This window comes from Pogoniulus pusillus, chromosome 27, assembly GCF_015220805.1.
Source record: "Pogoniulus pusillus isolate bPogPus1 chromosome 27, bPogPus1.pri, whole genome shotgun sequence".
Lineage (NCBI taxonomy): Eukaryota > Metazoa > Chordata > Aves > Piciformes > Lybiidae > Pogoniulus > Pogoniulus pusillus.
In genome coordinates this window covers 4,622,089-4,646,710 of record NC_087290.1, presented here as the reverse complement: position 1 = coordinate 4,646,710, position 24,622 = coordinate 4,622,089, and the positions used below count along the sequence as shown (strand labels likewise).

Genomic DNA, 24,622 nt, shown 5'->3' with positions numbered 1-24,622 from the left:
CACCTTCATGCAGCATGGGATGATTGTCTTGAGCTGCCCTAATAGGGCATTTCTGCAAAGATGAGTAATGGTTTAGTGTCACAGATAATGATGATGTAGCTCTTAAACAGATACACTGCTCATCAATCAGCCTGAGCACCCAGCAAGGCTAGCACAGAGGTCCTCTACTCTTGTGACCCTCTGCCACGTGGCAGCAGAAGCAATGGGCCCAGTACTCATATGTGGCCATGACTGTGTTCCTTAATTTAAGAGCATAACACAGTGCTGTGTGCTTCCAAAGATTATCTCATATGATGCTGCCCAATCTTTACCTGTGCCAGGCATTACTCAGACTCATTAAATTGTTCCAATGGCTGCAAAAGCAGCCTGCTGTTGTTTTGGTGACCTTTTCTCCTGTCTGTGTTTTTCATACTTAGATCCATCCAAAGCAGCGTAGTGCTGGACCATCCTGCTTGTAACATGGACACTATACACAATGTCCTTCATCCTCTGGCTTAGAGGGAATCTTGGTGCTTTGTGCAGGAAGTGCATGGCCCAGGGAGAACTGAAGGTTACCAGGGAGAAAGGAAGAAGATCTTACTCTAACATGTCTCAGAGTTTTACAGTGGACTTCTGCATTCCTGGTCCTCTAATATGTATCAGAGTTTTACAGTTGGCTTTTACTTTCCTGGTCCTCTACTTCTGTATTCCTGATCTTCTACTTCAACAGCCCCAAGCAGTGCTGCAGGCTGGGGACAGAGTGGCTGGAGAGCAGCCAGGAAGAAAGGAACCTGGAAGTACTGGTAGATAATAGGCTGAACATGAGGCAGCAGTGTGCCCAGGTGGCCAAGAGAGCCAATGGCATCCTGGCCTGTAACAGGAACAGTGTGGCCAGCAGGACAAGAGAGGTTCTTCTTCCCCTGTACTCAGCACTGGTCAGGCCACACCTTGAGTGCTGTGTTCAGTTCTGGGCTCCTCAATTCAAGAGAGATGTTGAGGTGCTGGAAGGTGTTTGGAGAAGGGCAGCAAGGCTGGGGAGGGGCCTGGAGCACAGCCCTGTGAGGAGAGGCTGAGGGAGCTGGGGGTGTGCAGCCTGCAGCAGAGGAGGCTCAGGGCAGAGCTCATTGCTGCCTGCAGCTGCCTGCAGGGAGGCTGTAGCCAGGTGGGGTTAGGTAACCAGCAACAGAAGAAGGGGACACAGTCTGGAGTTGTGCCAGGGAGGTCTAGGCTGGATGTTAGGAGGCAATTCCTGTCAGAGAGAGTGATTGGCATTGGAATGGGCTGCCCAGGGAGGTGGTGGAGTTGCTGTCCCTGGAGGTGTTAAAAAAAAAGCCTGGCTGAGGCACTTAGTGCCATGGTGTGGTTGATTGGACAGGCCTGAATGCTAGGTTGGACTGGATGATCTTGGAGGTCTCTTCCAACCTGGTTGATTCTGTGATTCTGCTCTCTGGCTTAGGCACTGGGGTCTTGTCCACAACCCCTGTGTGGTGCTTTCTCCTGTGTGCCATAGGGCATACTTGAGTACTTCCTACTATGAGAAGGTTTTGGTTCTCATGACATTTCTTGACTCTGTTTGGTTTCCCTTGAGATTATGTTGGCATCTCAGACATCAAGGAATTGAGTTCAATGTGGGGTTGGAAGTGGCATTTGCAGGAGGGTTGGTGCTGGTGGGACTGTGGTGGGAATGAGCAGTGAGGCACTCATTTACAGACCAAAGGATGAATGGCCAAATCTGCAAGCAGAACCTCTGACTATGCTCCAAACAATGCCCCAGGTAGTGTTGAGGTGGCAGCAGCCCAGAGGAAAACAGCTCACAGCAGAATGTAGTGTCTGGGGTTCCATACAATGCAAAGCTATGTCTCAAAGCAGATGATGAGATTGTTCTGCCCAAGTGTGTTAAGTCACAGTGGGTGTGAGGTTGGAGTTTTTGCTCTACCTTGCTTAAAGCAGTGATTCAAAGCAGCATCAATGTTCTCGGTCTGCAGCAGCTGTTTTTCCTTCAGCAGTGTTTTTCCAAAACCTCTTTGCCACCTGTAACTCCTCCCAGTTCATCTTCTTCTGGATCTTGACAGCCAGCCAAGGCTCTAGGATGGCTAACAGGCATTGGGGAAAAAAGTGTTAGAAATCTATCATGAGGAAAATCAGGTTATTGATGGATTGTTTTCAGCCAGCTTGTTGTAGCCTGGGTTTTATCTAGATTATAGAATTGTCAGGGCTGGATGAGACCTCAGAGATCTTCTAGCTTCAACCTCCCTGCCATGGGCAGGGATATCTCACACTAGATCAGGTTGCTCAGAGCCCTGTCTAGCCTGGCCTTGAATATTTCCAGGGATGAGGCTTCCACCACCTCCTTGGGCAACCTGTTCCAGTCTCTCACCACCCTTATGCTGAAGAACCTCTTCCTAACATCTAATCTGAATCTACTCTCTTCTGTTCTCTCCTTAAAAAGCCACTCACCAGCTTTGTTCTAGATCTCCTTAAGATACTGGAAGGCCATAATAGATCCAAGTGTTTCCTTTAAAAGACTGGGCATATTTGACAGGACTTTTAAATCACATCTAGTTCAACCCCCACTGCAGTCAGCAGGGACATCTCCAACTAGATCAGGTGGCTCAAAGCCCCATCAAGCCTGACTTTGAATGTTTCTAGGGATGGGGCCTCCACCACCTCCTTGCCCAACCTGTTGCAGTGTTCCATCCCCCTCAGAGTAAAGAACTTGTTTTTAATATCCAACACTCCTGCTTATTATTTCCAGAGTATGAGGTAGCCTTCCAGTGTCTGAAGGGGACCTGCAGGAAGGCTGGGGAGGGACTATTGACAAGGTCTTGCAATGACAGGACAAGGGGTAATGGGTTTACACTGGCAGAGGGGAGATTGAAACTGGATGTTAGGAAGAAGTTGTTTGCAGTGAGGGTGGTGAGACACAGGCACAGGTTGCCCAGGGAGATTTTGGCTGCTCCCTCCCTGGAAGTGTTCAAGGCCAGGTTGGATGAGGCCTTGAGTGACCTGTTCTAGTGGCAGGGGGTTGGAACTGGATGATCCTTGAGGTCTCTTCCAACCTAAAGCACTCTATGATTCTATAATGATGCTGCTGTCTGTGCTTATGTACTTTGAAAGAATATGCTGCATTGTTCTCTCTTCCACTACAGTGTTTTTTTCCCATGAAGAGTGCTACCTGACAGCACCTGTCATTCAGACACTCAGTCTGCCAAGCCACACTATCAGTGTCAAAGTCCACTGCCAGCTCTGTGCAAGCTTGGTTTGATCTGGAGCTGAAGGATCAGACCTGTTGTACATTCCACACTGCACTGTTGACCATGAGCCAGCAATGTGCTCTTGTGGCCAGGAGGGCCACAGGCATTCTGGGGTGTATCAGAAGGGCTGTGGTTAGTAGGTTGAGAGAGGTTCTCTTGCTCCTCTACACTGCCCTTGTGAGGCCACATCTGGAGTACTGTGTCCAGTTCTGGGCCCCACAGTTCAAGAGGGACCTAGAAATACTTGAGAGAGTCTAGTGCAGAGCCATAAAGATGACAAAGGGAATGGAACATCTTTGTTAGGAGGAGAGCCTGAGGGATCTGGGGCTGTTCTGCTTGGAGAAGAGGAGCCTGACAGGTGACCTCAGCAATGGTTATAAAGATGTGCAGGTGAGTGCCAGGAGGCTGGAGCCAGGCTCTGCTGGGTGATGCCCACTGACAGCACAAGGGGCACTGGGTGGAAGCTGAGGCATAGGAAGTTCCATGTAAACATGAGGAGGCATTATTGCACTGTGAGGGTACCAGGAGACTGGAACAGGCTGCCCAGGGGTCTTGTGGAGTCTCCCTCTCTGGAGATACTCACAACCCTCCTGGACACATTCCTGTGTGATTTGGTATAGGAGATCCTGCTCTGGCAGGGGGATTGGACTGGCTGAGCTTTGGAGGTCCCTTCCAGCCCCTGGCATTCTGTGATCAGTGCTGATAAATGGCTCTTGTAGTGAACGTGCAGAAACCCTCTGAGTCTGGCTCTCGGTTGCCCGACAGTGGCTGGTGTGATGCGAGGTGGTTGATGGGCAGAGCTTTGTGCCCCAGAAGGCAGCTGATCTGTATGAATCGAGCAGCAGAGGGGCTGGTGTTCAATCACTGAGCAGGAAGAAGTGCTTTTTAAACGTTACTTGCCATTTCATAGCCTCTTTGTGCTCCAGGAGTGCTTGCTGTGCTCCTGGGTTATTTCTCTGCTGCGGGATCACGAAGCAGTGAGTGATATGATATGATGTGATATCCCTTTTCTGTTACTGAGACAGCCAATAAACATCCTAATCTCACTTGCTGCACCAAAGAGCAGATTTACAGCTGGGTGGCAAGCATAAAACAAATGGTTGGAAGGTTCAAAGGCAGACTCCTGCAGCAGACAAATAGGTGTAGGAGCAAAACTTGATCTATTTTATTTATTTATTTATTTATTTTGGGGGGCGTGGGGGGGTGTGTTTTGAAATTGGCTGGCTTGATTAATGCAGCCTGATGGATGCCAAGCTGTTCAGCAGGAACTCAGCCAGCTTTCCCCTTCCCCCATCTCCCCTTCTCATCCTTCATTTGTTTCTGAATGGCTCCTTCCTATAAAGCAATAGCTGCAAAGAATTCACAGTAAAAAAATGTCCCCTGTAAGTATATTTAATTTCCTGAGTTTCCTGGTATGTTCTTTTGGTCACAGGCTTGGGCTTCATGTACAATAAAGAGCCAAAGAAGGTGACGGTGTCCACAGTCCAGTAGTGGTCCCTACAAGCGTCCAGCTCCTTGATACCACTGTGGGGTGGCCTGAGTAGGATGTTGGGAGTTGGTCCATGGGCTTGCTAGGCTGAGATTTAAGATCAGAGAATCATGATGGGTCTGGTGTTTGTGATCTCTCTGTCAGTTTGTTGCTGAAGCAAAAAAAAGAAATGTCAGAGGTGAGGCTGAGAGTCCTGGGCTGAGGGAATCTCAGCAATGCTGATCAGTATCTAAAGGGTGGAGGTCATGAGGGTGAGGCTGGGCTCCTTTCAGTGATGCCTGGTGGTAGGACAGGGGGCAGTAGGTGCAAACTAGAACACAGGAGGTTTCACTTGAACTAAAGGAAAAACTTATTTGCTTGGAGGTGAGAGCCTGGACTGCCCAGAGAGGTTGTGGAGTGTGGCCTTCTCTGGATAGATTCTGGACCCACCTGGGCATTGTGATCCTGGGCAAGCTGCTGTGGGTAACCCTGCTTCAGCAGGGTAGGTTGGACTGAATGATCTCCAGAAATCCCTTCCAACCCCTACCCTGCTGTATTTGAGCCTTGGACCAAGGATGGAGTAAACTCCATTTGTCTTCAGATACAAGTTACGCTTCTCAAGGAGAGCTCAGCAAGGTCTTTAAATTAAACCCAGTGCTGTGTGTTAGGAACTATCTCCAGCCTCTGAAAACTTAGACTTCTGTGAGCATGATTTAATGGGATGTAGTCAAGCATAATTTAATGGGACATAAAATGCCTCTTGCTCTGATACCCCATTGATCTAAACCAGAGACAAAACTATAAAGGGTCTGTTTCTCTTTTTGCTATTGATTCATGATATTTGGATGTAAATCCTGCAAGCAGGTGCCAGCCTCCATTTAACTGAAGAGAGGAGGATTTAGTGGGGAAAATGTCACTGTGTAACCTGCACTAATGAGTTTACAGGTGCTGGCAGGCAAGTAGCATTCTGTGCTGTACCAGTTGAGTAGCAAAGAGGGGATTGTGAGGGATCAACTGCATTCTGCTTCAGTTTGCTCCAGTCAGAAGTATTTTCAGATGCAGAAGGCCAGATACTGCCCTTTTGTAGACTGACACAGTGCCTGTGTTTGTGCAGCTCTGCCCTGGGGCCATGTGCAGATGGGTTCTTGGCTGCTGAGCACCTGATAGATGGGAGGAGTAGTCTCTAGAAGGACTTGGTGGTAATGATGGAAAGTTGAAAGTGGACAAATTTACATCTAAAATGAGGTGCTGGTCTTTAACCCTGTGAGTGATTAATCACTGGCAGCAACAGGAACCTATTGTGATGGTCTTTCCATTCGATTTCCTTGAAAGAGTTTCAGATGTATGGAGTGTTCCCTTGGAAATCCAGCTTACTGGACCAGGACTTCACTCGTGGGCAGCCCAGATACACTGTGAGCTGAGCATTAGAAATGGAACATGAGATTCTTCTCCTGGAAGATCTGAGAAGTTGTGAATCCATTAAGAAGTGGATTTGCTTTGGTGTCAAATCAGGTTCTGGAAAAGCTTGGCAAAAAAATGTCAGGTTCATTCTTAGGGTCTCTTGCCTCCTATGCATTGCTTTGCCTTCAGCAAAGCCTCCCCTGAGAACCTTCTCAACTACCACATTTATCTCATTAATTGCTAATCCCCAAAGAGACCTGCCCACAATCTGGGCTACAGCTCTGCTAGAATCGAGCTCTGGCCCACTGCATCCCTTTTTGGATAGTTACTGAGTTGTAAAACCTAAGCTTAGAAGTGTTTTGGCCTGGGATCTGAATTTTAACTTACCGCCTGGTAAGTAGCCAAAGCTTTCTCTTCTGAGGATGATAACTGTGGTCAGAGGGAGAAAATGTGTCTCAAGTGTGGTTTGATAGCCCATCCATTGCTTGGAACTCCTTCCCAAGCCCTTTGTCATTGCCTCTGCTGTGCTCTGGGTCGGTGCTGGCTTTTTCAGTGCTTGAAACTGTGTTCAGTTCTGGGCTCCCCAGTTCAAGAGGGACATAGAACTGCTTGAGAGAGTCCAGTGCAGAGCCACAATTGTGATGAAGAGAATGGAACATCTCTGTTCTGAGGAGAGCCTGAGAGAGCTGAGGCTTTTTAGCTTGGAGAAGAGAAGCCTTCTGAAGGGTGACCTCATCTATGTTTATAGATATGTGGAGAGGGAGTGCCTAGAGGCTGGAGCCAGGCTTTGCTCGGTGATGCCCAATGACAGGATGAGGGGCAATGGGTGGAAGTTGAGGTATAGGAAGTTTCAGGTAAATGTGAGGAGGAGTTTTTAGCCTGTGAGGGTGCCAGAAGCCTGGACCAGGCTACCCAGGGGGATTGTGGAGTCTCCATCTCTGGGGATAATCAAAACCTGCTTGGATGTGTTCCTAGGTGATCCTGCTGTAGCAGGGGGTTGGACTGGCTGAGCTTTGGAGATCCCTTCCAGCCCCTGACAGCCTGTGATTCTGTGAGGCAGCAGAAATTTCACATCGTGTGTCTTCCTACCTTGCACAGAAAATACACCCGCTTAGGGTTGGAAAGGTGCTGTCCTTCAGGATATGAGGGGGTGGAGATGAAGGATGGAGCTTTGTAAGGGAGTGATGGGCAGCCCGACAGCCTTTCTACCCACTGCTGGCAGAAGCCAGCAAGGTCCCGACCCACTGACCCATTGCCAGACAGTAAATCCTCCCCCAAGTGCTGTCTGAAATGTTTCCAGGAGCAAACCACTCAAAGCTCTGTTCCCCTGCACGGAAATGGTCTGAAGGCTGAGGCTGAAGCAGAGACTCCAGATCAGTCCCTTTGCTATTTAAAATGCTTAGAGAAACCCCACAAAGCACCAACCAGCCAGCAGCTCACCCCTTCTCATCTGGCATGCTCCTTCTCCTTGCTGTTTCTAACTAGTTCTTCACTCGACCTTCTAATTAGGTTTGAACTCGAGCATTTTTTGCTCATTTCCCCCTCCTTAGCCCCAGGAGGGCCCTGAAAGCCCCGGGTGGCTTCCCGCACACATGCACAAACATTTGCTGATGTGTCAGCTTGGCCGTAGTAAGCCACTGTGGTGGAGCCGGAGGGTTGAAGCCTGGCAGCACATGGCTGTGGGCAGAGAGCATCGCTCAAGCCAGCTGCTGTGTGCACCAACAACTCCAGAGAGCCCATGCGAGGGAGGCTGACAAGCTTGATGTTAATGTGGTGTTTTAACTTGCTGCCTTCCCTTGCTGTGGTTAAACCCAAAGCCACTGGAGAGCACGGAGTTTATGCAAAGCCTTTGCCTCCCCCCGCCTGCCTTCGGAGAATTGCAGCTTTGTGCATGCGAACAATGTGGGTATTTGACATGCTCCCTCCTTGCCGGGACTTATCTCTTCTCCCTGTATCTTTGTTTGCCTGTCCTCAGCAATCGGGGAAGGAGAACCACGATAAGAGTGGTGCGGGGCGAATGCGAATGAGTGGGAGATGAACCTCAGAGGGTTTGGTTTGGCTTTTCCACCGAACTCCTTTGATCACAAACTGAGCTCTTTATCCCCTTGAAGCGTGCCCCCGGGGAAAAGCTGCCCAGAGGTGTGCAATGATTAAAAGGAAATAGTCTTGCTCCTGCGACCACCTTCTCTTCAGCTTAACAGGTATCGACAGGTATCAAAAGCAGGTTTTTAATCTTGGAGTCAGTCTAGTTTGACTTTCCTGGCAGGATTTCAGGGTCGGTTGTCACTTTGCCCCATCACGACTGCTCATTCATTTTAAAGAGACATCTTCCCTTTGGCTGATTCCTTTCAGCATTGGGTGTGTTCCCTTTTGTAGAGAACTCGGCTTGCTGCAAGATAGGCAATAGTTAAACGAAGAAATAGGAACCTTGTTTTTATCTGGCATATTGTTTAACTAAGAGGATTCATAAGGAGCTGTATTTCTGTGAAAACCTTTGTCTCCCAAGTCTCATCTTGGAGTCTGAAGAATGCCTGCTGTTGCCTAAGAAACACCCAGTACAATTAAACACCGAGTCATTCTTGGGCAGTCAATGAGCTTGAAGCTGCTGGGATGTTGTTCGCTCTTTCTTCGCTTATCTGGGCAGGATTTCCTTGCTAAAGGCTGATTGTGTTCTGTGAACACTGCTAATGTTGCATGTCTAATCCGTCATGAATGCAGAGAGGAGCAGGGGAGCCTCGTTTTCTTCTTCCCCCCTTCACACATGTTTGTTGCAGGGAGGGCTGGAGGGTTTGCTTACACTGTTTGAAGTAGTTAAAGACTGTTTCTGCAGGGACTGTCTTCAAGCAGTCCTTCTACTGGAGAGGAGGAGACTGAGAGGAGACCTTACTGCTTTCTACAATTACAGAATGCTTTAGGTTGGAAGAAACCTCAAAACTCGTCCAGTTCCAACCCCCTGCCACAGGCAGGGACACCTTTCACTAGAACAGGTCACTCAAGGCCTTGAACACCTCCGAGGAGGGAGCAACCACAACCTCTCTGGGCAACCTGTGCCAGTGTCTCGCCACCCTCACTGCGAAGAACTTCTTCCTAACATCCAGTCTAAATCTCCCCTCTTTCAGTTTAAACCCAGTACTCCTTGTTCTGCTATTACAAGACCTTGTAAATAGTCCCTCCCCAGCCTTCCTGTAGGCTCCTTTCAGATACTGGAAGGCTACTCCAAGGTTTCCTCGAAGCCTTCTCTTCTCCAGGCTGCAGAGCCCCAACTGTTGTAGGCTGTCCTCATAGCAGAGCTGCTGCAGCCCTCTGAGCATCTCTGTGGCCTCCTCTGGACTTGCTAATAACAGTTTGATGTCCCTGAAAGGAGGTTGTAGTGAGGTGGGGGTTGGTCCTTTTTCCCTAGCATCAGATGGCCTCGAGTTGCACCAGGAGAAGTTTAGGTTGGATATAAGGAAAAATTTCTTTCCCGCAAGAGTGCTCAGACATTGAAACAGGCTGCCCAGGGAGGTGGTGGAGTCACAATCCCTGGGAATGTGATGATCTTAGGGGTATTTTCTGACTGAAATATCTCTATGATTTTAAGAATAGGCTTCCAAGTCTTGAGAGGAATGGGTGAGAGAACTGGAATTAGTCTGGAGAAAAGGAGGCTGAGAGGAGACTTTCTTGCTCTCTTCAATTGTGTCAAAAGAGGTTGTAGAAATACGAGTGTTGATCTCTTCTTCCCTGTAACAAGTGATAGGACAAGAGGGGATGACTCAAGTCAGGGGAGGCTTAAGTTGGAGATTAGGAAATACTTCTGTGCCAAAAACATTCTCAAAGACTGGACCAGGCTGCCCAGGGATATGGCTTGTTCCCCATCCCTGGATGTAGTTAAAAGTCTTCTAGATATGGTGTCACCAAGATGGTGCAGTAGTGGCCTTAGTAGGATTAGATAATGGTTGGACTTGATGATCTTGTTTCTCCTCTGTGGATGTCCTTTGTCTTGAGGTCTGCTGTATCAGTGTAAGGTGAACTTATTTCTTCTCATGGAATCATAGAATCAGTCAGTTTGGAAGAGACCTCCAAGATCATCCAGTCCAACTTATCTCCCGGCCCTATCCAATCAACTAGACCATGGCACTAAGGGCCTCAACCAGTCTTGTCTTGAACACCTCCAGGGACAGCAGCTCCACCACCTCCCTGGGCAGCCCATTCCAATGCCAATCACTCTGTGAAGAATTCTTCCTAACATCCAGCCTAGACCTCCCCTGGTACAACTTGAGGCTGTGTCCCCTTGTTCTGTTGCTGCTTTCCTGGCAGAAGAGCTCAACCCCACCTGGCTACAGCTTCCCTTCAGGTAGTTGTAGACAGCAATGAGCTCTGGCCCTGAGCCTCCTCTGCTGCAGGCTGCACACCCCCAGCTCCCTCAGCCTCTCCTCACAGGGCTGTGCTCCAGGTGGCAGTAGGTAACCTGAGGACCCCTTCCACTTCCTCTCTGATGCACAGAAATGTGTCTAAGCAGACACCCGAGCACAAAAGCAGCTTGAGATAAGCAATTACCTCTGAATCCCAGAGAGATGGTCACAACTTTTTGTTTTTAATGTGTGCTGGCTGTGAAGTACAGACACCAGTTCTAGGCTGTGCTCTGGTGGGGCACTTCTGAGCTGGGAATGTGCTCAGCAGTATCTACAAAGAGTGCTAAAACCTTTATTAAGGCTACTTAACCAAGGATCATTTCATATTCATTTGGGTCCTAAGCAAACAGGAAGAAAATTCCCAAGTGCCATTTAAGAGCAAGGCTCATTTTTGAGCACCAGCTGGTCTGGAACCACGGCAGGAACGTGGAGTTTCACTTCCAATGGCAAAGTCATTTCCTTTTCTGCAATCTGCCTTTTTTTTTCATGCTCACACACATACAGACATAGGCACACAACCCACACCACCACACCCACAGTTCAGTGCACTCTGTACCTGCAGCTTGTCCTCAGTGCTCTCTGGGCTCAGAGGACACTCTGTCACCACCTCTTCTAGCCAGTACCGTGGGCACCAGGTGCAGGCAGCTGTAGCATGCAGCCGTGTGGAGCTGTGAGGTGTCAGCCCTGGGTTTGCACTGTGTATTCGTTGTGCGTGCCTGACTCCAAGCTCTGTGGTGCACTCTGTAACCCTGTCTCTCTGTCTCTCTGCCTTATGTGCTGCAGGTGCAAAGAGTTGAAATACAGCAAGGACCTACCCCAGATCTCCATCATCTTCATCTTCGTGAACGAAGCTCTCTCTGTTATCCTGCGGTCGGTGCACAGCGCAGTTAATCACACGCCAGCACACCTCCTGAAGGAGATTATCCTCGTGGATGACAACAGTGATGAAGGTTAGCAAGGCTGGGCCTTGAATCTCCAAAGCACCAGGAGGGAGTTTAATCTCTTTAAATCTTGTGGAGGAGTTTTGCTTCTTTGGGAGCAGCGATGCTGCTGGGAGGACCGTGGTGCGAGGTGGCAGGTGTGCTGGCAGGCAGATCAGTCCTCTCCTGCTTCTGTAGCAAAAAAGAAACAGGATCAAGCCCAAGTTAAAATCTCAGCTAATTATTAATTGAATGTGTAGCTGAAAGCTAGAAAGCTACAGGAAAGCAGAAGGACAGCTTAACTTTCTCTTTGTGGCAGCATTCAGAGGGTCTGCTTCTAAGTGCATCCTTGTTTTTAGTATGACTTCAGTTGCTGCAGAGATGCAGTCCTAAATATTTAATACAGCTGAAGGACAGGAGCCCAGAGCCTAATGAGCTTAGGGCACTTCAGCCCTGTGCAGTGGTGTTAAATGAGAGATGCCTCAATTTCCCTAACTGTAAAATAGTGTCCCAGGCTTTATAAATGGCTGGGACCCTGCAGAAGACCTCCTTCCTCTAATATTTTGGTTTTGATATGAGAAAGATAAGTAAAGAGGAAGAAGAAGAAACAAACACACCCAACCTGCTCAAGTGAGGCCACAGCTCACAAAGAGGTATGCTAGGTTTCTCCCATTAGACTCATGTTGGCTGCTTCAGCCTGCTCACACTCACTGTTGCAATACTTTCCCTTCTGCCTTTTGATTTCACAAAGCCACAGGAGGTGGTTTCATCTGGAAGCATTTTCAGACTTGGATTCTTCCAAGGTTATTTTTTATTTCCCAATATAGAATCATTTGGAAAAGATCTCTCAATCATTCAGTCCAAGCATCAACTCAATACCACCATGGCCATTAAATCATGTCCCCAAGTGCCATGTCCATAGGTTTCTTGAACACCACCAGGGATGGTGACTCCCTGGGCAGCCTGTTCCAGGGCATGACCACTCTTGCAGCAAAGAATTTCTTCCTAGCATACAGTTGAATAATGAAAGTAGGGTAGTGAAATTCTTCCAGAAGAAGAAGAGTAAACAGTTAAGTGATTTTAATTGCTGCCTCCTTTGTTTGCACTGCATGTTTCTAATATTATATTAAAAAATAAAGGATGTATGCAGTGATCAGAAGAGAGCAGGGAGAGTGCAGGATGTGGAGAGCTCATTTCCAGAGGGAGCCTGAGAGGTTGCTCGTCTGTCTGCAGTGAGACGAGATGGTGTACAGCAAGCTACTCAAGCCTGTAAAAATAGACACTCAAATACCACAGTAATGAGCACCATAGAAAGCTGATGAATTATAATTACCAGTAAAAAAAACACCCAACCAAAAAAAAATCATAGAGGGCAGCTCCTCAGCTGAGGGAAATTGCAGCAGCTTTAGTGCAAAAGCTAGGATGATGTGCACCAGTGAAGCCGTGGGATTTCAGAGCTGGAACTGTGTGGCTAGTGAAGAGAAAGTGGAGGTGATGTGGTGCTGCAGTATTGAACACTGCCCAGTACTTAGATGTCTCAAAACACCCCAGTGAGATCCTGCCTTGTCTCAGTTTTACCATATCAGTGGGGTGAAGAGGTGAGCACTCTGAAAAATAAGCCTTTGGTATTAATTATTGAGCTTCTCTACCCATTGCTGTGCCTAAAGAAATATGTTTCTAAACAACCTCCACCCATCGTTCAGCATCCAGCACTGAGGCTAATATTGAGTCAAGTGCTCTGGAGAGACACAGGACAATGAGGCAAAACCTTTTGAAGAATGTCACCACACTCCCCCACAACAAGCTGAGACTGCAGCTGGCAAAGAGGATGCAGAATGAAATCTCTTTATCCCCGGCTGACATCACAAGGCATCATCCTCCTAGTGGTTTGCCAAGACTGGGCCAGTCCTGGTGGGGTCTAGGGGTGAGGCTGAATGGTGGCAGTGTGTTCACAAGACAGTGAGACAGGTGGCCAAAGCTTGTAGCATGTCCAAGCACTTCCAGCTCTTTGTGCTTGCTCTTTTTGCAGGCTGACCAAGCTGCCTTAGTTGTGCTGGAAGTGTCTTGTGGCACCCATCTGGCCAGGGAGGTTGGTCATAGGATTGTGCTGTCCCTTAGGACTACATCTCTGCCTCTTCTCAATACCTCCAGGAATGGAGATACAATCATTGTCCTGGGGAGCCTGTTCCAGTGTTTGACAACTCTTTCAGTGCAGAAGTTTCTTCTAATCTTCACCCGAAACCCCCCTGGATGCAATCTGGGGCCATTTCCTCTTGTGACTTGCGAAAAGAGACCAAGTCCCACCTCTCTACAACATCATTTTCAGGGAGTTGTAGAGCAACAGAAGGTCTCCCTTCAGCCTCCTTTTCTCCATGCTAAACAACCTCAGTTTCCTCAACATCTCTTCACCAGACCTGTTCTTCAGACCCTTCATCATTTTCATTGCCCTTCTCTGGACATGCTCCAACCTCTCAATGTCTTTCTTGTAGTGAGGGGCCTAAAACTGACTCCAGTATTCAAGGTCTGGCCTCACCAGCTTGTCATGCTATTGCTGGACCAGGCCAGGATGCTGTTGGTTTTCTTGGCCACCTTGGCATACACAGGGTCATACTCAGCTGGTTGTTGATCAGCACCCTCAGATCTTTCTCTGCTGGGGAGCTTTGCAGCCACTCTTCTCCAAGCCTGTAGCCAGGAGATAACCTTAAACCGAGGGGGAAAAAAATCATGTATCATGTTCAGGAGGTGGGAAGCTTCCATTCTCCTTGCACGTCCAGGCAGTATGCACTCTGCATCCCACTGAGAGAACCCACAGATTGCATCAAGACATGAACATTCAGAGGCTCTAGTGAGGGCCCAGGGTTGTGCTCAGGCATTTTACCACACCTGAACACCAAGATGGCTTTGTCCTCAGAAACCTTGCAGTGGAATTATACAGGGAGAGAGTGGGTGCAGGGAGCGAGGTGATGCTAATAGCTGGTGGAGTTAGTAATGGCAGTGTTATGCTGTTGAGTCTTTGTGTAAGCATCATGACAAATGAGATTCTTAAGGAGGGATTTGAAGGCAGATAATGAGGTAACTTGGCAGATGTTTATGGAGAGCTCCTCCCAAGCGTGTAATAATCCAGTTTTCTCATGTAAAAGAAATGATGCAAACCAGAACACATCTCTGGGACTCATGCACTCACTTTCTGCAGTATCAAGGAGCTTCAATGACAAGAAAGAATTATTAATGGCAATAACATTGTCATGTCATTCCCACTAATGGTAGGAAATAATTGTGAGCAGCAATAGCAACATCATATTGCTGATCCTTTGGATATTACAAAGTCGTTGTAATATATAGACTTGGCTGTTGCAGAAAAATAATTACAGCAAAATAGTTTCTCATGAGCTCCAAGATTTGGAGATGAATCCTGGAGGATCATGTGCTGGTGCCAAGCAGAGGATGTGGATGGGTGGGTGAAACTTTGATGGCTGTGATTGAACAAGAAGAGGAATAAGTTTAATGTCTATATAAGCAGCCATTTGGGTTTGAGGGATGATTTCTGTGGCTTGTTACAGTGGCCTGGCCAAAGTCTTTTGTGTGGGGAGGTCAGGCTCTCACTCATAGAGTTATTTGCCATTGAAATGGGCTGCTCAGGGAGGTGGTGGAGTTGCTGTACCTGAAACTGTTCAAAAAAAGCCTGGATGGGACACTTAGTGCCATGGTCTGGTTGACTGGCCAGGGCTGGGTGCTAGGTTGGAGTGGATGAGCTTGGAGGTCTCTTCCAACCTGCCTGATTCTATGATATACCTGAAAGAAAGTTGATCTTCAGAGAACAGTGGCTGAAACCCAGGAGGTGTGTTGTGCCCTGGTGGGTTACCAAAAGCAGCCTCTGGGAAAGTTGCCCAGAGGCTCATGAAAGTCCATAGCTCAGGGCAGGGTTCTGTGCAGGTTTCATCAGGGAGCTTTTTACCCAGAGGTGATGAGGAAACAGAACTCGTGTGGGTAATTGAAGAGCCAAGCATGTTCCCAAAGCAGATATAAAAAGCCACCTGGGATTTCCAAGTCAACTTCAGGTTCTTAAATTAGTCCCAGTGACAGGGGTAGGAGCTACATACCCCGCACATCCTGGCTGCAATGTGCCCTCTGGGTAGACCCCTAATGAGTTGCACAGGCACCATGAAACCTTTTGGTGTTTCGTAGTTTTCAGAGTGGAACAAACTGCTTCTGAAGGCTCGTTAGACACATCTCATGCTCAGCTCTGTTGTAACATGGGGTGTACAGCTGCACTGCACAACGTAAAAGCAGGCAGCAAGAGATTAACAGTTAATAAACACACTCATTCTGATTCCTTCTCTCTGAGCTGTAAATAGATTCAAGATACTGCTGCATTGTAACAGAGAAAAGGAAAACAAAATCCCCCCTTGAAGGAGAGCTCAGGGAGTTGTAGTTTGAACCAGAGCTGCACATTGTACTTTGTAAAGAGTTTTTTTGGAGGCTGCTTTTGTTTGTGTTTGTTGCAGGGGTGTAATTACAAAGGCAGTGCACAGGTTGTGTTTCGGAGTGATAACGTGCTGCCTGAGATGTTGGAGGGATGCAGCGACGTGCCTCTGAGATGTCACGTTATCTCACAGCTGCACACGTTGTCTGAGGCTGTAGCTTCATCATCACCTGCTTCTTTTTGCTTTTAGTCTGTCTTTCTTTGTTTTTGTTTTTTTCTTGGCTGTCTTTGGGTGGTTTTAATCTGGGATAATATCTGTTTGAAAAGCAAACCCCTCGCTAGGAAAAGAAAACCTTTGGATAAAAAGGCTGCTTGAAGGAGCTGGCTGCACTCAGTGAGACATGCTATGGGTCGTAATTTACCTGGCTGTAACGTATTAGCTGTGACTTGATAGATCACTTTCTTGTTTTGCAGCTCATTTCAGCAGCAACAACAGCAGTTTGTGCGTGCTCTCCTGGGAGCTGCCTCGCCTGGGTTCCATGTGTTTGTGTTTCAAGCAAGGTTTTAACACAACTGCAAGAAGCTGAATCATATCTCAGCGTCTCTTAGGCACTGGGCCAACCTAATTATTCCAGCTCCTCACTGGGTTGCTTAGTTGTAGCTGACCTGGTGTTCAAATCCAAGGCTTTCAGGTCCTGCCAGGGCATGGAGGAGAGCAGCAGACCTGCTTGGTTTGTCTCCAGTTCATAGAATCATGGAATGGTATGGATTGATGGTGACCTGGCAGTGCCAGTTTAGCAGTTGGACTTTGATGATCTTTAAGGTCTCTTCCAACTCATGTTATTCTATATTTTCTAATATGGGTGAAAAAGGACCTTTGGAAGTCATCTAGTCCAACCCCACTGGCAATTCATAAAAGCTTTGAGTTGGAAGGGACCTTAAAGATCACCAGTTCCAACCCCCTTGCCATGGGCAGGACACCTTCAACTAGGTCAGATGTTCAAGGCACCTGGCCTTGAACATCTCCAGGGGAAGGGACATCCACAGCCTCCCTGAGTAGCCTGTTCCAGTGTCTCACTGGAATTTCTTTACAGTAAGTATCATATCTAAAGCTCTGTTAAAACAAAGCCCCAGATCTGGATCACATCAAGAATGTGAGATTTGGCAGAAGGGCTGCATCTAACATGACATTCTCTTGTCACAGGACATTAAAGCTAAGTGCTGAGGTCTTGCATAAAGGCTTAGGTTGAATCAACTCCTGAAAGCCGACAATGTGGGTAGGCTGAGAGATCGAACCTTCTTCTTATCTGATAGCCCTTGAACAGCTCTGGTGTGTGGCTCTGTTTCCTCATGTGAGTCTGGAGGTTGTGCGGGCATGGAGGAACTGGAGAGACATTTGGCTTTCACTGAACCAAAGGCTTGCAGCTGACTGTGCCTTGTGGGGCCAGTTTTGCCTGTAACCCTGCGTGAGAATGAATCCTTGCTCCTGTTCCCCTCTTCAGTATTTGCAGGCAAAAGGTTTCAAAGACTCACCTGGCTCCAAGCGTCACTGCAAACATTCTAGTGCTAATTTACTGCAGTTTCTTTTGTAAGGTTGTGCTGCAGAAACCTCACCAGTGGTGGCTTTGGTGTGATTCAGGCAGGCAAAGGTGTGGGACAGAAAAGGGCTGGTGGCTCCCATGGCACTGGAACTCTCCCAGCCCTGACTTCTGTGCCCTCCAACCTTCAGAGTTTCTGATAAGAGCCTCAGGCTCTGCGGACCTTTCCCACCCAGCTCAGCCTGGCAAACACAATCATGTTTTCTTTAGGGGTGGAGAGGAGGTGCAGTCCATTCCCTGGGACCACCTGGCCATTGTATGAAATTTTTTCTGCCATTGGTAGCTCCTTGAGCTCCTCTGATGCCATTGGTCTTGCATTGTGTGACAACAGGCAATTCCCCACTTGAGTTCTGGGGACTTCAACAGCCTTTGGGGAGATTTGGGTAGGAATTGTGGTGTGGAGCACTGAGCAGTGGATGTCCTCGGGTTGCTTCTGGGCATATGTCCATGCCATGGTTACTTTCAGTAGCATCAGGTGGTTCAATTTCTTTGGCAGGCCTGTTTCCCAGAAGGCTCACATAGGTGACAAAATACTTTGCCCTAGATAACATAAGTCATTGCAGCTGGCAGAAGGGTTTTTTTAATAGAGCAACAGGTCTATTGGATTTTAGTTCCTTGGACTTGCCCTTCAGTGAAGATCAATACAGACAGATGGAGAGCAAAAGGCAGGATTCAAATTGAACCTGCTGGCATTTTCAGTAGGGTTTCTCTCTGCAAATCTTCCCTGCAAGCTGGTTGTGCAATGGCAAAGGCTAAACATTCAGAGATACCTCCACGTGTGAATACTGACTGCATGCTCAATAGCCATGGCTTAGGGATGATGGGGATGTGCTCCAAAGGATGGAGGCTTCCTCAAAGGATGCTGAGTGTGGGAGGGAAGAGTGCCATGAGGTACAGAAGAGAAAGGAGTCTCTAGATTCCACTGCAGAGCTTAGTTTTGGCCAAGGCTGTGTTGATGCTTGGATGGGAGTTTTGCAGAGCATTCCTAGAGGCTGGCATTTCTCTTTTGTTACCTAGAACTGGATTTTCCACACCTGCACTTCTGGGTGCACTGAAGAACGAAATTCAAAGCTCACTCCATCACTGTCCCTGCTGGCTGGCTGCTCAGTTGAGTGCTAAGTATGTATCTCATCACACCAAAGTAGCAGTCAGCAGCTGCTGTGCACCATGCCCTCTTCCTGCAGAGATGTAAACCAGCTCAGGAGGGTGAGACACTGGTGAAGGCCAGCACAGATGTGCAGCAATCCTCTCCATTAGGGCTTCTCTGGTGCAGAAGAAAAGTGACTTTTGAAAAGATATGTGTTGTGGGCTGGGCCAGACAGGGATGGAGGGCAGGGAGCCAAGCCTGGAAATCTGGGCAAGGTTGTACAGTGAGCCCTTAGCAGCAGAGGCTCTGGAACCACATTTCCCATGTCTGCTTAATGCTTGTGTTCCTCCTGAGTGTTTCTGCATTTGGGTAGCAGCCTGTTGATGCAGTGAGGCACTTAGTGCCATGGTCTAGTTGATTGGACAGGGCTGGGTGCTAGGTTGGACTGGCTGAGCTTGGAGGTCTCTTCCAACCTGGCTGATTCTCTGATTCTGTTAGGGATGCCTGAAGCATGCATTGATGACGAGAGAAGAGGGCACTCTGGCCTCTGCTGATGACCAGAGTGGTGGATTAGAATGCTGCTAATCAAAAGCATCTTCTTGGCTGGTCTTCGCAGTCACCTTGTGTGGTTGCACAGGTGTGCTGTACTGGCCTTCATGCTCTCAGAAGATAAGTTCTTCACCTCTTGGCATCCACCATCCTTTCAGAAAGGAGCAGGACGTGGCTGTGGCTCCCCAGGGTGTTTCTGACAAGCTGCCTGTTACACAGTGCGGCAGGCAGAGGAATCTCCCAGGCTTCACCCTTCGCTGCCTTCGAGGCGCGGCGCTACGATTCATCCTGTTTCACTGGAGCTGTACTCTCCTTTTTGCTGCTCAGGCAATTCCCAGGATGATTTTCTTTCTCTTGTTTTCCTCCAAATGAGATGAAAGGTCCCCATTTGAAAATAGTTTTAATTGTTCAGGCTAGCCTCTGCTGCCATGGTCTGCAGCATTGATGACCTGACAAAAACATGCCAGTTGCCAGTGCTGAGCTTGTAGAGCTTCATCTGTCAAAAAAGAATCTGTGTCTCTGTCTCCTTAAAACCATTTGGGAGAGTTGTTGTCTCCATGAAATACTGTTTTCTTTTTCCTCTGAGCGGCTCAGCACGAAATGCAAGTTGCTGAGTTATGGATGTGTGTGTGATGCAGATGCTTTGAATTGAGGAAGGGGCTCATTTGCTTTATTCTTTTGATTCCCGTCTCAGCATAAAAGAGAAATGAGACTTTGGGGAAATTGATATGTGAAGGGAACCACCCCAGAAAGGCAGTTTGAAGAAAGCATGTTTTATGTGCTTGGAAGAAGGCGTGGAAGGGAAAGGAACAGATAATGCTTTTTCCTTTGATAATTTCTTGGGCTAAGGCCAGCAGATGGGACTTGCTATTTGCTCTTCTTCTCTCCATTGCTCTGTTTCTTGCTTGTAGGAACCCATGTGTGCTTGTACATCTCAAGTATTTTACCACATGGGCTATATTAAAGATGACTTAGTTTTTTCCTGTTTTTTTTTTCCAACCTGCATGTCAAAGGGTAGTAGACTATGATTTGAGATCATGAACTGTATGACACCAAGCTAGGAGCACAAGTGTTGATCAGTTGGAAGGTAGGAGAGCCCTGCAGAGGGACCTGGCTAGGCTGGATGGGTGGACAGAGGCCAATGGGATGAGATTTAACAGGGCCATATGCAGGGTTCTGCACTTTGGCCACAACAACCCCAAGCATCACCACAGGCTGGGAACAGAGTGGCTGGGGAGCAGCCAGGAAGAAAGGGACCTGGGGATGCTGGTAGAGAGTAGGCTGAACATGAGCTAGCAGTGTGCCCAGGTGGGCAGCAGAGCCACTGGCATCCTGGGCTGGCTCAGGAGCAGTGTGGGCAGCAGGACAAGGGAGGTTCTTCCACCCCTGTGCTCAGCACTGTTCAGGCCACACCATGAGTGCTGTGTCCAGTTCTGGGCTCATCAATTCAAGAGAGAAGTTTAAATACTGGAAGGTGTCCAGAGAAGGAAGATGAAGCTGGTGAAAGGCCTGGAATACAAACCCTATGAGGAGAGGCTGAGAGAGCTGAGGTTGTTTAGCCTGCAGAAGAGGAGGCTCAGGGGGACCTCATTGCTGTCTACAACCACCTGAAGGGAGGTTGTAGCTAGGTGGGGTTGGTCTCTTCTCCCAGGCAACCAGCAATAGAACAAGGGGACACAGTCTCAAGTTGTGCTGGGGGAAGTACATGCTGGATGTTAGGAAGAAGTTGTTGGCAGAGAGAGTGATTGGCATTGGAATGGGCTGCCCAGGGAGGTGGTGGAGGCACTGTGCCTAGAGGTGTTCAAGCAAAGGCTGGATGAGGCCCTTGGTGCCATGGTCTAGTTGATTGGCCAGGGCTGGGTGCTAGGTTGGACTGGATGATCTTGGAGGTCACTTCCAACTGGTTGATTCTGTGAATCTATATCTTAATTTTCTGCTGTTTTGGACCCTCCCAAGGAGAAAAGACATTCTTAGCAAACTGCTTTCAGGATGTTGAGTCCATGTGGTCACACAGTGTTACTGCTTAGCTGTTGGAGTCTTTCTCCTCAGAAGAACTCTGTGCATTTATTTCACTGATGCAGCAGGAGACTTAAAGACCAAACTTTCTGGCAGAGTACAGGCACTTTCCCAAAGTGTTGAAAAAACACAAAAGTGCTTAGCCCTTGTTGTAACCTTTCATTTGCTTCCATTTTAAAATCATAGAATCAGTTGGGATTGGAAGGGACCACAAGGATGATTCAGTTCTATCCCCACTGCCATGGGCAGGGACACTTCACACTACATCAGGCTGGCCAGAGCCTCATCCAGCCTGGCCTTAAATATCTCCAGGGATGGGGCTTCCACCACCTCCTTGGGCAACCTATTCCTGGGTCCCACCACTCTTATGCTGAAGGATTTCCTAACATCTAGTCTGAATCTACTAATTTCTAGCTTTATTCAATTCCCCCTAGTCCTGTCCCTCCTTGACATCCTAAAGAGTCCCTCCTCAGCTTTCTTGTAGACCCCCTTCAGATACTGGAAGGCCACAAGAAGGTCACCTTGGAGCCTTCTCTCCAAACTGAACAGCCCCAACTCCCTCAGTCTCTCCTCTGTGTCTCTTATACTTAGTGCTTGCAACTGTATTCTGCGCTGATGAGGCCACACCTCCAATGTTGTGCTAAGTTTAGGGCCCTTCACTACAGGAAAGACATTGAGGTGCTGGAGCAGGTCCAGAGAAGAAGAACAAAGCTGGCAAAGGGGTAGAGAACAGGTCTGGTGAGGAGTGGTTGAGAGAAGTGGGGTTGCTTAGGCTGAGGAAGAGGAGGCTGAGGGAATAGCTCATTGCTCTCTACAACTCCCTGAAAAGAGGTTGGAGTGAGGTGGGGATTGGTGTCTTCTCCCTGCTATCAGGTGATAGAACAAGAGCAAATGGCCTGAAATTGTGCCAGGATAGGTTTAGGCTGGAAGAGTGGTCAGAGATTGGAACAGGCTCCTCAGAGAACTGTGAAGCCCCTGGAGGTGTTCAAGAAACATGTGGACATGGCAGTTTGGAACATGGTTTAATGGACATGGTGATGTTAAGTGGAAGATTGAACTTGATGGTCTTAAAGGTCTCTTCCAACCAAAACAATTCTATAATTCTATGAACTATCAAAAAGCCTAATGCTGATGATGTCTGCAGGCTGACAGGTCCCTTATGTTCTCAACCATACTTGGGCTTCAACAAGACATGTAAATGATCTTCAGTTTCCATTAAGCAGAAGACACAAGATGTGGGGATCTGAACACAACCAAAACCTCTTTCATCCTATCAGAAATACAAGGGCAATGCCAGCTTCCCTAGTGGCAGAGCCTGGAAACCGTGCAGCAAATGCCAAGGCTGTAGTAGCGAGGGTGAGTCAGTAGGATGGTGAAGCTCATGTACACAGTTCTGATGTAGTTCCGATGACATCAGATGGGTTTTGCAGCATTTGTAGCATCTCATTCAGCTAAAAACTCCATCAGAAATGCAGAGCAGAAGTGTTTGGTACCCAGGAGTGAATTCTTTCTATTCTTGTCTTTCAGTGGGGTGATACCTAGATAGCAGAATGCCATCTAGATAGCCTCTTGCTGCCCTTTGCTTCTAAAGCTGACATTGGGCTCCTTAGTCATTGCCAGTACTCTTGGCAACCTTGAATTTCTCCTGTAAGGGTTGTGTTTCGTCCACCTTTGGGTGCTCTTTTGCTGCCCTTTGCTTCTAAAGCTGACGTTGGGCTCCTTAGTCATTGCCAATGTTCTTGGCAACCTTGAATTTCTCCTGTAAGGGTTGTGTTTAGTCCGCCTTTGGGGTGCTCTTTTGCTGCCTACTGCCTTTTGCTTCTAAAGCTGACATTGGGCTCCTTAGTCATTGCCAATGTTCTTTCCAGCCTTGAATTTCTCTTGTAATGGTTGTGGTTAGTGCACCTTTGTTCTTTTGCAGTCAGCAGCTCTTAGCCTTATGTGATTATATCTCCCTCTGGAGATACTCAGAACCCGCCTGGATGCTTTCCTGTGTGATCTGCTCTAGGTGATCCTGCTCTGGCAGGGGGGTTGGACTGGATGAGCTTTTGAATCATAGAAGGGACCATTAGGGGTCATGTAGTCCAGCCCCCCTGCAGTCAGCAGGGACATCCCCACTAGCTCAGGTCACCCAGGGCCCTGTCAAGCCACACCTTGAACGTCTCCAGGGAAGGGGTCTCGACCTCCTCCCTGGGCAACCACTTCCAGTGCTCCACCACCCTCATAGTAAAGAGCTCATTCCTAACATCCAATCTAAATCTGCTCTTCTCAAGCTCGAACCCATTGTCCCTTGTCCTGTCACTGCAGGCCTTTGCTGCTGTCCATCCTTCCTATAGGCCCCCTTCAAGTACAAGCAGGCTGCTATTAGGTCACCCCAGAGCCTCCTCCTCTCCAGACTGAACACCCCAAGCTCCCTCAGCCTGTCCTCATAGGTCCCTTCCAGCCCCTAACCTTCTGTGATATCCCTCCCAGTAGTGTCCAGAGGTGTGTGGCTCCAGCCAGTCCTGTTTGTATCCATCAGTAGAGTGGGCTTGGTTTAGGTGGGAGGTGTTGCACCATTTGAGTGGGTTCTCTGGCACTTCTTCTGCAGAGGAGCTGAAGGCGCCGCTAGAAGAGTACGTCAACAAACGGTACCCGGGCCTGGTGAAGGTGGTGCGCAACCAGAAGAGGGAAGGTCTGATCCGAGCTCGTATCGAGGGCTGGAAAGCTGCCACTGGCCAGATCACAGGATTTTTTGATGCTCACGTGGAGTTCACTGCTGGCTGGTAGGTGCTCAACCCCAAGGTCACCGTTAGAGTGTGTGTGATGCAGTGAAGAAGGGACAGTCCATCGCGCCTGGGCACCTTCCTGTGCGGGCTGGTAGAGGTGACCCTGCGCTGGCAGGGGGGTTGGACAGGATGAGCTTTTGAGCTCCCTTCCAGCCCTGACATTCTGTGATTCTGTAAGGATGTGTTTGCCAACAAGTCGAGTGGCTGATTAATCCTGCCTTGCTTCTGTGTCGAGTGGCTGCCAATGAGATGGGAGGGGAGAACAGAAGCAAAACCTCTCCCTGCCCTTGTTCTTACTAATCCTTTTCTACCCCCTCCTTTTATGCACACCCTCTTGCCCTCTGCTTCTGCTTTTCGAGTTGATTTCCCATTCCCTTAGCCTGAAGTAATTTAGGGAAGTTTAAATAAGCCCCAGGAGCAAGGGATTGAAAGAGAACGTGTTTGCTGCTTCCTTGCCCTTTGCAGCTGGATCCCACTGGGAAAGGCTTTAGGTGCTTTAGATTGATTTGTTTCTTCTGCAACGAAGAAGCAGAAGCAGCAAAAGGTGTTTGATAAGGATTTTTTCAGAGAGGTTGAAAACAGCTGAGTTCAAGTGGCTTGAGTCTAGATATCATGAGAAGAGCTTGAGTGTGATTCTACTTATTTTGTTTCCTCTGAGTGTAGGAAATAAATGATTCATGTTTAGGAAAGTGGAGGTAGGGGAAGCTAACTTAAGTCTAATTTGAGCAGAGGATAACATCCACAAGAAGAAAGCTCCAGCAGCTGCAC

At 48.2% G+C, this 24,622-nt stretch overlaps 1 protein-coding gene across 3 annotated transcripts in view; it reads left to right on the top strand.

The window, feature by feature from the left end:
• GALNT17 (polypeptide N-acetylgalactosaminyltransferase 17) overlaps positions 1 to 24,622 on the top strand; it is a 402,097-nt gene that overhangs the window by 180,586 nt on the left and 196,889 nt on the right. For all 3 annotated transcript variants that reach the window (XR_010307414.1, XM_064166627.1, XM_064166626.1), the window contains 2 exons: positions 11,277 to 11,443; positions 23,677 to 23,851. Coding sequence is in view for 2 of the 3 variants with exons in the window: in XM_064166627.1 (XP_064022697.1) it covers positions 11,277 to 11,443; positions 23,677 to 23,851 (342 nt within the window). In the remaining variant the exon portion in view is untranslated. The remainder of the gene's footprint in view (positions 1 to 11,276; positions 11,444 to 23,676; positions 23,852 to 24,622) is intronic.